General features: G+C 33.6%; 2 protein-coding genes across 2 annotated transcripts; one reads left to right on the forward strand and one right to left on the reverse strand.

Moving 5' to 3' along the window:
- Window positions 1–557: 557 nt before the first annotated feature.
- LOC111471093 lies at window positions 558–1,459 on the reverse strand. Its single transcript, XM_023116786.1, has 2 exons — window positions 1,373–1,459; window positions 558–1,255 (listed from the first exon to the last, which is right to left on the reverse strand). Exons 1-2 carry the CDS (start codon window positions 1,409–1,411, stop codon window positions 716–718), a joined length of 579 nt encoding a protein of 192 aa, XP_022972554.1. The 5' UTR covers window positions 1,412–1,459; the 3' UTR covers window positions 558–715.
- A 4,858-nt stretch (window positions 1,460–6,317) lies between these two features.
- On the forward strand, window positions 6,318–8,131 carry LOC111471092 (BURP domain-containing protein BNM2C-like). Its single transcript, XM_023116785.1, has 2 exons — window positions 6,318–6,415; window positions 7,187–8,131. The coding sequence occupies exons 1-2, from the start codon at window positions 6,335–6,337 to the stop codon at window positions 7,943–7,945; spliced, it is 840 nt and encodes a 279-aa protein (XP_022972553.1). The 5' UTR covers window positions 6,318–6,334; the 3' UTR covers window positions 7,946–8,131.
- Window positions 8,132–13,793: the final 5,662 nt, after the last annotated feature.

The following is a 13,793-nucleotide window of genomic DNA, read 5'->3' on the forward strand; positions in this document are numbered from 1 at the left end:
TATTGAATAAATTAGATGATTAAAAGTTTTTAAATATTAATAAATAAAAAGCATTTAAAAATTATATTAATTTAAAAGCCCTTTTTAAATAATTATCTCTTAACACCTTTTTCATGATTAAAAGTTTTGATTCCCTTAAGAAACATTTTTTTCATCCGTTATTTTATATACTATTAAATTTAATTGGTAAATTGATTTTATTAAATTTCTTGTGAAAAAAAGATGGTTGATTCATGTAACGCTGACTACATAAATGAATTGAGACCACATCCGAACAAGCTGATCTTGAAGATATGATGGTTAAAAAATATATAAATAATTGATAGTCACTACTTATTCTAGGGACGTACTCCTTCATTTTTTATAACTCAATTTTAAGAACAGTAATGTTAAGCGTTCTTAGTATTTGATAAGAAAAAAATATCTTGAAAGGATCCGTGTTGGTGCGTGGGGAATAGTTTTCATTCTTAAAAACACTTCAAGACGAGTAGGTAGCATGATCATGTAGCGGGAATACAGAAGAATTTCGAGCCATCAAGTGTCAAATTCGATTCTGATGTTTAGTTCCTTGAGGAGTTTCCCACGGTTAATTTTATTGAACAGAAAAGTAAATTACACAAACGGTAAACACGTTAGATCATAGCTTAAAGGATTCGTAAATCCCTTAAGAGATCAATTATTCTCGTATATTTCTATGGCATGTTTTGACATAACATTAAGCATGTGCGACCTCTATGACAGCTTTGTCATGGTGAGCATCAACCCGGAAATCTTTAGCTTCGAGGTCATCGTGATCGCGATCTTTGATAGAAAGATTTGTTTCGATATCATCTGGATAAAATGAGGCACTTGGTCGTGGTTGTATGTCTTTGGAAAGAAGTTCGACTTTAACAACATTTGGATAAAATGAGAGATTTGGTCGTGGTTCTATATCTTCAGCAATAAACTTTTTTTTGGTGTCGTCGGGATAAAATGATGCACTTGGTCGGAGTTCTATGTCTTTAGAAAAAAGTTTAGTTTTGACTATATCTAAGTCAAATGTAGCTTGGGGTCGAGACTCAATATTTTTGACAAAAAGCTTTCCATCTTCAATCTTCAACGTTTCGGTACAATCTTCTGTTTCTTTTTCATAACGAAGTGAGTTTGGATCAGAATGGATAAATTCTTGAATTTCTTCATGCAACAACTTGTCGTCGATAAAATTTCTCCAGTGATGATTTCCTGGCTCGTGCCTTGATTCTATAGTGTTTGCAAGCTAGATTCACCGCAAAAAAAACATAAATCAAAACACGTTCGAGTATACATAAATAACTTAATTTGAATACGAAATGGGGTTAGAGTAGGGGAAGATGATGGAATTGGTATTAATTACCAAAATAAGTAAGAAATTGATGAACACAAGCCCCTTCATGTTTTGATATCACTTAGTTCCTCCTTTGCTGACTTCCCTTCAAAAAAAGCCACAAACTCTTCCTCTATATATACTGTTCCATTAAATTTTATATAATGTTTCAATAATAACTTTAAACTTTTAAAAAAAAAAATTCCAAAAATATTTTTAAATTAAAAATTTTAGAAGTATCTTTAAATTTTTTTTAATATTTCAAAGAATATCCATAAACGTTTAAATTTAATATTAAATCTTAAACTTTTAGAAAAAAAATTAATTTTTTTTTTTTACTGTTGATGCCCTTAAAATTAAAAAGGGAAATAATCGATGAGATACAAATAGACGTTTATGTTCATATTATTAATTATAATAATTTTTTAACAAATTTTGTATTAAAGTTAAGGAAATTAATAATACTTTTAAAAAATTCATAGTTATTTAAAATATATTTAAGTTGTATTGAATTTAAATAAATGAAAATTTTATGAATTGTGTTTTTAAATACATATTTTTGCTTACGATATAATTATATATACACATATTTATTTAATTTCATTATTATTATTTTTTATTATTATTTATTCTCCAACCACAATATAAAATAATTTTTAATCGTTTAAAAGGAAATTTTCGAAATATATATTGAAATAGAGTGGCAAATCTATCCCATAAAAAAATGTATTTAAATTAATTTTTGGATGAGAATCATTAATTAATAAAATTTATTCGAGTTGATTATTTGCATTATTGTCATTTATGGTTGATAATGCAAATTAATGGATAACAAGAAAAGGAGGCTATATAGATGGAATTTATGAATGACTAATTATAGAAACTTTTACAAACCTTACTTGAGGTTAAATAAATTTTTAATTTTTAATTTTTTTTAATTAAATATAGAATATGATTGAGGTATAACGCCCCCCTTTATGACCATATAGCTTTCGAACACTCCTCCATTTTGACCTCTCTGGGGCTAGAAATATTCTCACCAGAGCCAAGGTAGCATCGTCGCTAAGCGACAATCCCTCTTCATGGGTTAGACATATTCTCATCGAAGCTAAGGCAGCATCGCCGCTGAGCAGCGATCCCTCTGCAAATTTTTGATGGCCAAGAACCGGGTTGTTAGCATCTTCAAAAAGTGTTTCTCAACCTCTTTGAATTTTTCAGATTCAAGTTTCACGTTCGTTTAAATCCGACGCTTAGCTTGCGGTGGGGTGTTAAGGATATTTAGTAATAAATTATAGTTTACCATATATATTATATTTGATATTTTATTATAAGGAAAATATCAGAGGTATCTTTCCATTTATTACTATTTTCATATCCTTCTAATTCATTTGATTATAAATAAGATAACTTTCACATCATTTAAGTGCGGTGGATTAATCAAACATTCACAATAAGCAACCTATTTGTATATCCACATGCTTTACTTTGGGATTAAGGAAGTTCAAGTCTAGTCTCTACTGCCACTTGAGCATCTATGGTGCCTCAAAGTTTTGAACGGTACCTTAACGGTTGAAGGACCCACTTTAAGTTTAGAGGAGGTGGTTCGCCCTTTTCTAGCATTGCAGGTCGTGGAGCGACGAGTCCCATCTTTGGGTGAATTACTCTCTATTCTTTAACTTAAGGTAGTTTACTTTGCCTATGCAGTGTAAAATCGATGTCCCAAGTTTAGGCACGGTCTCCTACAACTCTCTCTCTCTAGTGGGGACGGTATGATGTGTGTGCTAGTCTAATCATCATCCATGGAAAGTTAGTTGGCGATTGTTGAACACAACTATCTGTGAGAAACGCTCGCACATTTTATTAGAACATCGAGAAGAGATTTAAAAACACTCTATAAAAACTACTGCTTTATCAAATCCCTAAATCATTTTTCTAAATTTATTTCTAAAATTCTAAATCATAAATATAATTACTCATACCGAGCTTAACTTATTGGACTAGTGATAATATTTTAACATTAACAGCTAACCCTTCCCATAAGATTATATACTCACCCAAGGTTAGGGAAGTGACTCCATGTACTTACCAGCTACTAAGACTACCTGCGTGATTTCACGCCCTCTCTTAGGACGGATTTGTACTACTTATACTTAAAGAATTGATGGTTAAGAAAAACTCGAAGAATTGATAGTCACTACTTATACTGAGAACGTGCACCTTCATTTTTTATGACTAAATCTTAAGAACTTTAAAGTTACGCACCGCATTAGGTGATCTAGTATTTGAGCATGAACAAAATATCTTGAAGATGATTTATATGAATACATGGGGAATAGTTTTCATTCTTAGAAATACTTCAAAACGAATAGGTAGCGCGATCGTGTTGCAGGGATACATGAGAATCTCGAGCCATCAGATGCTAAATTTGATTCCAAACTTGGTTCAACGGTGTTATAATTTTGAAAATTTATTACTGAAACAGATCGTTAAACTAGATCATATACTCATTACATTCGGTATCGATCACTGTTACATGAAATGGAAATCTAAATAAAAACCATCCCGGCAGATAGCTTCCTCGTAATATTATTCATGACCACAACTTATTTGTTCCACATTCTAATAGAAAAGTAAACCATAAACATGTTGGATCATAGCTTAAGGGATTCTTAATAGGTATTTTTCTTCCTTTCGGTTTGGACATACCATCCAGCTTGTGCCACTTGTATGTCAGCTTCGTCACGGAGAGCATCGACCGAGAACTCTTTGGCTTTGAGATTGTCTCGATGAAATGTCGTACTTGATCGTGGCTCTATAGGTTTGATAAATAGATTTGTTTTGATTTCATCGGGATAAAATGTGACACTTGGGCGCGGTTCTATATCTTTGGCAATCTTTGTTTTGTTATCATCCGGATAAAACGTGACACTTGGTCGCGGTTCTATATCTTTGGCAATACTTGTTTTGATATCATCCGGATAAAACGTGACACTTGGTCGCGGTTCTATATCTCTGGAAATCTTTGTTTTGATATCATCGGGATAAAACGTGAAACTTGGTCGTGGTTTTATATCTTTGACAACCTTTAATTTAATATCATCCGGTTAAAATGATGCACTTGGTCAGGGTTCTATGTCCATAGAAAAAAGTTTAGTTTTAACTACATCCGAGTCAAATATTGCTTGTGGTCGAGGCTCGAGATTTTTGACCAAAAGTTTTCCATCTTAAATCTTCAAATTTTCGGTTACTAATAATAATTGTTTTTTTTTAAAATTAATTTAGCCTTATAATTTATTATGAGTTTTAGAGGTGCCACTGATGAAGGGTAGGAGTGTTCAAAAAACCCAATAACTCAGAAAAGATCGATGGACCTGACTCAACCCATTCGATTTGAGTTAGGTTATGAACTTATTTAAACTGTATTAAGTTCAAATAAATAAAAAAAATTATGAATTTATTATTAACATTAAATATATATTGTATATATACGTATATTTATTTAATTTTATAATTATTATTTTTATCATTTATTAAGATATATATTAAAATAAAGTTGAAAATCTTAATTAAATAAATATTTTAGAAACTTACATTAAAATTAAAAAAACAAATAAATATTATAGAAACTCACATTAAAAATAAAAATGTGTTCTTGGGTTAGTTTGGAATGAGTTCATTATTAAAAAAACCTCTCTACCTGCTAATACTCGAATTAATGTGATTGATCCGAACTTTATTGCGATTTATGGCTCTTAATTATCGTCACATGGTATAATTCAGTAGTTAGATACACACCCTTTTAGCTCATTTGAGTTTATCTCGAACATTAATATCATGTAACTCAACTCAATAATTAGTATCGTATATGTTGGTCCATATATGAAATTTCTCTTGATCCACCCTCTAATTCATGCTATTTTCGATTTTTCTTTTTCAATTTCAAATTTTCATTATTTGTGATTCCGTAAATTATGAATAACAACAAGTTCGATCTCGATTGTTTGTGTAACAGTTAAAGCCCACTGCTCGCATATATTATCTATTTTTGCCCGTTATATCACCGTCTACCTCATAATTTTAAAACGTGTTTGTTAGGGAGAGATTTCCACACCCTTATGAATAATGTTTCATTCTCCTCTCTAACTGATGTGAGATCTCACCGTTTGAATAGATTAGCACGTAATTTTAGTATGTTATTTTGTCGATAATTGTTTTTTTAAATAATTTTGGATAATTATATTCATGGCAGTCGAGTGAGTTAGAAAACCCTAATTCGGAGGACAACGCTTTTTACATCGATCAATATATTTAAACTTTACATTATAAACTTCCGATAAGCTATTATACTCAAAAAATAATGAAAACGTAGATTTACGTAGAAAATCCTTGATATGAAACCCTCTATCTCGAAACCGATACGAGTGAGAATTTTGGACGGAAGAAATAACAATATTATTAAAATTAATGAAATTTGTTAATATTTTTTTTAAAAGTTATAGACTTTTTAATACCCACTTAAAAATTTATGAATTAAATTTGTAATTTAATGAAAATTAAAAAAAATGTGACATTAATAATTAATTGTAATAATACAAGCTTGATTATGATGAATTAAATGGATATGGAGATGAATATTATATTTTTAATTTCCGCCCGTCTTAACTATTTATTTATTTATCTATTTATTATTTATATATATTACTATTTTTATTAGGATGTTTTATAACTCTCACACTGGTCGACGACTGACTTTGATATCATTTGTAACTGTCCAAATCCACCGCTAGCAAATATTATCCTCTTTGAGTTTTTCCTTCCGAACTTCCTCTCAAGATTCTAAAACGAAAAACTATCCATCATTCTAATTTCTTGAAAAATAAATAAAATTTTCATAGAAGATTGAAATAGGTAATCAGAACGATGCGAAAACTTCCGATAAATAGGCATATATCAGCTAGTTAGGAAGCTTATACAATCCAAACCCAACAAAACATGGAGGAAACTAAAAGGATGGGTAGCAGCAGCCTGGCTTCTTGCTTCATCTTCCTACTTCTTCTCTTGCCAATTCTTAAGGTAAAGTTTGACCTTTTACTTCAAAATTTAAGTGTTCTTAGGAGCTCTCGAACAAATTATACTATAAGCCTTTTCGGAAGTTTGTGGAGTTCTCGAACAGCCTCCCGTTAATTGAGGCTTGATTCCTTTATCTGGAGCCCTCGAACAAAGTATACCTTTGGTTCTCCACTTGAGAATTCTATTGAAATGACTAAGTTAAGGGCATGACTCTGATACCATGTTAGAAATCACGAATATCCACAATGGTATGATATTATCCACTTTGAGCATAAGCCCTCGTGACTTTGCTTTGTGCTTTCCCAAAAAGCCTATTATCAATAGAGATGTATTCATTTACTTATATACTCATCATCATTCCCTAAATTAGTCAAGGTGGGACTCACTCCCAACAATCCTCCCTTCGAACAATGTACACTATAAGCCTCTCCTGGGGCTCATAGAGCTCTCGAGGAGCCTCCTCTTAATCGAGGCTTGACTCATTTCTCTGGAGCTCTCGAACAAAGTACACTCTTTGTTCGCCACTTGAGGATTCTATTGACATGACTAAGTTGAGGGTCTGACTCTGATACCATGTAAGAAACACGAATCTCTACAATGGTATGATATTGTCCACTTTTAGCATAAACTCTGTTAGTTTTGCTTTGGACTTTTCCAAAACACCTCATACGAATAGAGATCGTATTCATTTGATCATTCTCTAAATTAGCCAACGTGAGACTCACTCTCAACAATCCTCAACAAATATCATCTCACAACGCTCATATTTTGCAGTTTGGCGAAGGAAATACCGAAGCCTTAGATGAAAGTGAAGAGAAGAAGGATCCCATGCTCATAAAAATGGTGACCAAAATAGACCCAAAACTCATAGTTTTCTTCACCATAAATGACCTAAAACAAGGCAAAAAACTCCCAATTTACTTCCCCAAAAGAGACCCATCAAAATCCCCTCCATTATTACCCAAACAAACCCCTAATTCAATCCCTTTCTCCCTCAAAAACCTCCCTCAAATCCTCTCCTCCTTCTCCTTCCCCCACGCCTCCCCTCAAGCCCAAGCCATCCAACAAAGCCTCCACCAATGCGAGCTCAAACCCATCAAAGGCGAGACCAAATTCTGCGCCACTTCCATGGAATCAATGCTAGCCTTTGTAACCACTGCCTTGGCCACAAAACCCCCTCTCAAGCTTCTCAAAACGTCCCATCTCACAAACTCCAACGTCCATTTCCAAAACTACACGTTCCTCGAAGCCCCTAAGCAAATTGCAGTCCCGAGGCTCGTGGCGTGTCACACCATGCCATATCCATTCGCTGTTTATTATTGCCATTATCAAGAAGGTGACAATAGTGTGCTGAAAATTGCTTTAAAAGGTGATAATGGAGACTTAGTTGATGCATTGGCGATTTGTCATATGGATACCTCCCAGTGGAGCCCTAGTCATCCGTCGTTTCGTGTCCTTAACATCCAACCTGGGTCTGTCCCTGTTTGCCATTTCTTCCCTTCCGATGATCTCGTGTGGGTTCCTCAAGGTTAGGTCAAAGGTTCGAATACTCCTACTCCTGTTCGTCAAATTCAATAATGAAGAAATAATAGTCCGATCATACACGTGGCTTTCAAGCAGTGAACATGTGGGTGGGTCTAAGTTTGATTTCCACCTTTTAAATTATGTAATGCATAAAAATAAAATAAATTGAAATATCCTTCAACTTTATCTAATCAATATTAGTTTAGAAAAAAATAAATAAATAGAAAATTTTAAAAATTTCTAAATTATATCCATAGATTCTTATTTGGCAATGCTACGTCAGCAATTTATCCAACGGTCATTAAAAACTGATAGATTTGGAGCATCCAATCCAACGGTTGATAGAAAACCACATCATAACTAGAATAGGTCCAACAAACTAACTCGGAATTATACAAGTTTTTGCGTACGATAATTAACCCGACCAGTAGAGTCGTTGAGATTATATTCCCCGTCTCTATCCGATTCTCCAATCCGAGATAAATAACCCGATTGTGGTTGAGATTATATTCCCCGTCTCGATCCGATTCTCCAACCCGAGATAACTAATCCGATTGTGGTTGAGATTATATTCCCCGTCTCGATCCGATTCTCCAACCCGAGATAACTAACCCGACTAGTGGTTGAGATTATATTCCCTGTCTCGATCCGATTCTCCAATCCAAACAGTGCAGAGATTATATTCCCTATCTCGATTCTCCAACCCGAACCGTGCAGAGTAGATAAATTTGAAACATCCAAACGAACCGTGCAGAGTAGATAAAGATTAAAAAAAAATGTATATCACAACAACCTATTTGACCAAAAACCTTGGCCATTTTCTTTCTCATTATATAATATTTTATCATCAATTTCATACGCCAAAAATGGGTACTAACATGATACACAAAAGTAGCAAGACTAACAAACGGGCTGTTATCAGCTGCCACCGTCGCCGCCGCCGTCGCCGCCGCCTACGAGGAAACCAAATCATAACCATTTGAAACATGAACAGCTCCGATACCTCTCTACCCATACTACAAGGACTCAAAATTATATTTTTTACTATTGTAATTTAAATTTTAAATAAAAATAAAAGTAAAGGTTTTAAATATAATTTAAATTAAAGATACATTTTTATATTTATCTCAAATAATAAGAAATAGAGATAAATAAATCTTTCCTCACTAATCAAAATCATAATCCAAAATTCCACTCGATTCCGTAATAGAAGTGTCTATTGTAGGGTTGAAGAGAAAAACGAGGCGATCCTTAGCCCTGGTTTGATGAATATTAGTATGGGTGTAGAAATATTTGAGATGTTTAAGTTTCAAAAGTCCAATTAACCATCCCAAAAGTAAGAACAACCAATTTATTCTTTCGTTATCATTGATGATCACCGGCTCTACGCACTTTGCATGCATGCACAACACGCAGTTCGCTAACGTAGGTTTCGTCCATGATTGGGGAGCTCTACTATGTAAAATATCTCTTTTTCTCTCGATAAAACTCGCTATCTCGTTGAACTTCTCCACCAAATCATACCCCATATTGTAACTTTATTTGCATTGGTTGCATTTGACGTCGCCCGTGATTGTGAGGATGCAGTTTGCTTGGAGGTAAGCGAGTTCATGGACTATGGCTCGACGGGTTGTGGACCATGGATATGGTGGTTCGATTGGCGTGTTGTTTGGTCTACTTCTTTGTCGTCTTTGATTGGGTTGTGGAGCTTGAGGGGAGTGATGTGGGATCACGACATGTTGGGGTAATGTCGATGGTATTGGGTCGATACTTGATTGTTGTTGTGAGAGTGTTGCTGTGTCATTGTAAATTGGGGCAGTGGCGACGGTGACAGTAGACGTAATTGGGGGGTGGCGACGGTGGAGGGAGAGAGGGCGGTGAGGGCGGTGGTGACGATGGTGACGGTGGATGGAGAGAGTGCGATGGTGACGGAGGACAGAAAGAGAGTCTAAGTTCGAGATCGATTTGTATATTATTTTCTAGATTTGTCATCGAAAATTATTGGAGAATGTTGCTACAGATGTGAAGTATTAGGTAAAATTTAAAATCTGTTCCCATACCATAAAAAAACTTTTATTAAATTCAAACACTAAAATTTTAATTAAGAATCCATAAAATAATTATATTTAGTTTTAAAAATTGAGAAATATTAGATAAAATTAGTTATAATTAAATTAATTTTTAATTAATTAATTAGAAAATAATCATAAGTGAGTATTAATAAAAATATTAAATAAAATGAATTATAATTAAATTAATTTTCATTAATTTTTCATCGCTCATTATAATTAATTAAAAAATTTCACATCGAATTATTTTTAATTAATTAATTAGAAATTAATAATTAGTATTAATAAAAATTAAAATGTAATTTTTTTAAAATTTAACTACAAAAAATCTCAAATTTTAAGATTAAGTTCAAAATTTAAAGATGCAAATATAACATTTTGATAACAAAAAAAAATTAAATTCCAAAACTTAAAATATAAAATTTTGAATATTTGAAAATTTTATTTTCTTCCCACTCTTTGAAAATATTTAAACGATTTTTTATTTATTTGAGTATTTTATGTAACTAATTATTTTATTTATTTGAGTATTTTATGTCACTAATTATTTTAATTATGGTACTTTAAAAAATTATTTTAAAAAGGAAACAAAAATTTTAAAAACAAAATATTTAAATCAGTAACTAAATTAAAAAAAATCAAATTTATTTTAAAATGACATTAATATTTTTTAACAACTAAAATTTGATAATTTAGCAAAATCTTTTATAAAATTCAAACACTATAATTTCAACTAAGAATCTATAAAATAATTATATCTCAGATGTTCGTGGTCGAATAATTTCTAGGTCCTCCATGGTGGATTCAAAGGTCTAAGAAGAGGGCACTATTTAGTGCTCAAACTGCAGTAAGAAATGCTATTAAGGCAGTAGCAGATCAAGGTATGCAATGAGCAGAAGTCATGATAAAGGGTCCTGGTCTCGGAAGAGATGCAACGTTAAGAGCTATTCGTAGAAGCGGTATACTCTTAAGTTTCATACGGGATGTAACCCCTATGCCACATACGTTTCAATCAACAAATATTAGATAAAATTAGTTATAATTAATTATTTTTCATTACTATTATAATTAATTAAAAATTACTTCAAATTATTTTTTATTAATTAATTAAAAATTATTAAAAAAAAAACAGCATTAATAAAAATATTAGATAAAATTGTTTATAATTAAATTAATTTTCATTAATTTTTCATCACTATTATAAATTAATTTAAAAAAATCGATCAAATTATTTTTAATTAATTAATTAGAAATTAATCAAAGTGAGTATTAATAAAAATTAAGAGAAAAAATATAATATTTTAAAATTTGAAGACTAGCACACCAAAATTAAAATGTAATTTTTTAAAATTTAATGACAAACAAAATCATTTTATTTTTAAAATGAGGTAAAAGAGAAAAATAATTAGAAATAGGTTAGTAACTAGAGGAAAATATAATAAGAAAAAACAATGGAAAGTGAGGAAGAATGGTCAAAGTCAAAAAAGGGTATTTGGGTCATTTTGCCATTAAAACCTGAAATGGATATTAGTTAGTAAAGAGGAATAAAAGAAAAAAAATAAAAATGGAAAGGTGGGAGAGGAAAAGAAAAAAGAAAAAAGAAAAAAGAAAAAAGAAAAGAAAAAGAAAATAAAGAGAAGGAAGGTTCTAGAGAAGAGGAGGGGAAGTAGCAGCCACTTTAGATACGGCCACGAGGATTTCGGTTTTGGCCGAGATTTCTTTACAAATACTTCACAGAATCTATAGGAAGCATTCTATACCCTTGAATCCTTAAAACGTCAACGAAGAAAATTCGTAGATAAATTCTTGAACCTTTGTTTTCAGATTTTCCTTAGATTTGTGAGAAATATTGAGAGTTAGATTCTGAAGTTTGAATACGTTAATCTAGAGTGGACTCCGAGTGGACTCCGCTCATAATCCGTGAAGGAAGTCTTGATCGATTTAGATCGGAAATAGGAGTTCCGACTTTTACCAAAAGGATGTAAGTATGGGTGTTTCTTGACAACTTTAGACTAAGTTTATTATGCATGTGGTTAGAAATAAATTACGAAAAAAATACCTTAAATGGATATGAGGTTTACAAATCTAGTGAAGGAATCACGTTAATCCGAGTTGTGTAGAAAGAAATACGAAAATGCAAAGAAAATAGAAAATAATCGATTTTCTGAAAAAATCGTAGAGATGGGAGGAAGAAGACGAACGGCGAAGGACGCGTGTTAGAAAGGGAGAGGGCCGTGAGTCGTCGGGAAAATGGGACATGTGTCAGGCGTGGAATGGCGCAGGAAAATCACGAAAAATACTGCGTCATATAGGGTTTGAAGACCGGTGCCCGCTACCAGACTCGTGAACCCGCGCGCAACTCGAACCCGTCAACCAACCTATCCCCGCTTTTCGCCACGTGTCAACATGGGAAAAATCGTAGGAACTCGCATGCATCCAGATTCAAACGCACGACCTAGCTCTCAATGGACCATCCAACCCTCTCCACGTGGCGACACCCTAGCACGCGACTCCATCCCTTCAGCGCGTCCGTACGCGTGCGTCTGTGCGTGTGGGAAATCCCTCCAGCGCGTGAGACACTATTTTCATCCCGATTTAACTTCCGTTCGACTAGTTTTCATCCCGTTTTTTATACTGATCTAAGTCTAACTTGATTTAGGACCTATCAGCGAACTTTCAAGAGTTTTGGAACTCTTAATTAGCCAAAAAATAAGCTTCGAAGGGCACGTTTCATTTCTATAAGTAACCACACATATTTAGGAAGTAATACTTATGGGGTCCGCTTGGTTTTGTATGCATGCTAGAGCAAATTATCCCTAGGTGGTTAGATCTAAAGATCCTTTGTACTTATGAAGTTAAATATATATCGGTTGGACTTGCTGCCTTTATGAGATTTCGTTCTCGATGTTTGTATGCTTGTTGGACTATCTTTCTACTGTTTTTATCTGTTCATACTATGTGGGTGGACTGGAGGATTTGTGTATCTGCGCTTCGGGTGTTGATGGATGATATCACCCCTAACTCAATAGTTTTAACTACCCTTGAGATATAGAGAACCACATGAGGACCCCGAGGTGTAGAGAGATGACCTCTTAGTCGATAGGATCTGGTATAGTGTTCGAGTATGCTCTGCTTCCTTTCCTACTCTAGTGTGGTATTGTTGAGCTAGGCAAGACGCCAGTTAGGGAGATGTTACCCTCCCCTTCCTACTCCGGTGTGGTACCGTTGAGCTAGGCGAGACGCCAATTAGGGAGGTATTACTCCTCCCTTCCTACTCCGATGTGGTACTGTTGAGCTTGGTGAGACACCTATTAGGGAAGTGTTACTCAGTGGTAGATCGACTACTCTACATGGGGATCCGTCTTATGGTAAGATGTTGATCACGCGAGTGGGTCAAGGTCGCCTGCATGATGGGTCCGTCCTCTGGAAGGACGTTGACCATGCAGTGACTAATTCTAGTTGGATTGTACGAGTGGTACATGTAGTTATGAGGGAACACATCATCCTCAAACGTTGAATATCGCTTCAAAGGTTAAGTCCTTCCACCCTAAACTGTGTACTAAGAGTACTGAGACTCTAGGGTCTAGAGTATAGTTGGTGGTTATCTCCTAAACTTGGATGCGATTAAGAGCTTACAAATAGGTTGCTTACTGAATATATTTTTATACTTACCCTGTTTCCCTTTTTTTTTTCAGGTACCGGTCGAGGTGGGGAGGTGTTCAAGAGCTGCACTGTCACAGAGGGGTGTCGGTCTTTTGTATTTTTCATTTCCCGTTTGTAATATTTGA

The sequence above is a fragment of the Cucurbita maxima genome, unplaced genomic scaffold, assembly GCF_002738345.1.
Source record: "Cucurbita maxima cultivar Rimu unplaced genomic scaffold, Cmax_1.0 Cma_Scf00048, whole genome shotgun sequence".
Taxonomy (NCBI): domain Eukaryota; kingdom Viridiplantae; phylum Streptophyta; class Magnoliopsida; order Cucurbitales; family Cucurbitaceae; genus Cucurbita; species Cucurbita maxima.

Coding starts and splice junctions, on each gene's coding strand:
- LOC111471093 (XM_023116786.1), bottom strand. CDS start 1,411: ATGAAGGGGCTTGTGTTCATCAATTTCTTACTTATTTTG. Junction 1,256..1,372: donor TCAATTTCTTACTTATTTTG/GTAATTAATACC, acceptor CGGTGAATCTAG/CTTGCAAACACTATAGAATC.
- LOC111471092 (XM_023116785.1), top strand. CDS start 6,335: ATGGAGGAAACTAAAAGGATGGGTAGCAGCAGCCTGGCTTCTTGCTTC. Junction 6,416..7,186: donor TTCTCTTGCCAATTCTTAAG/GTAAAGTTTGAC, acceptor CATATTTTGCAG/TTTGGCGAAGGAAATACCGA.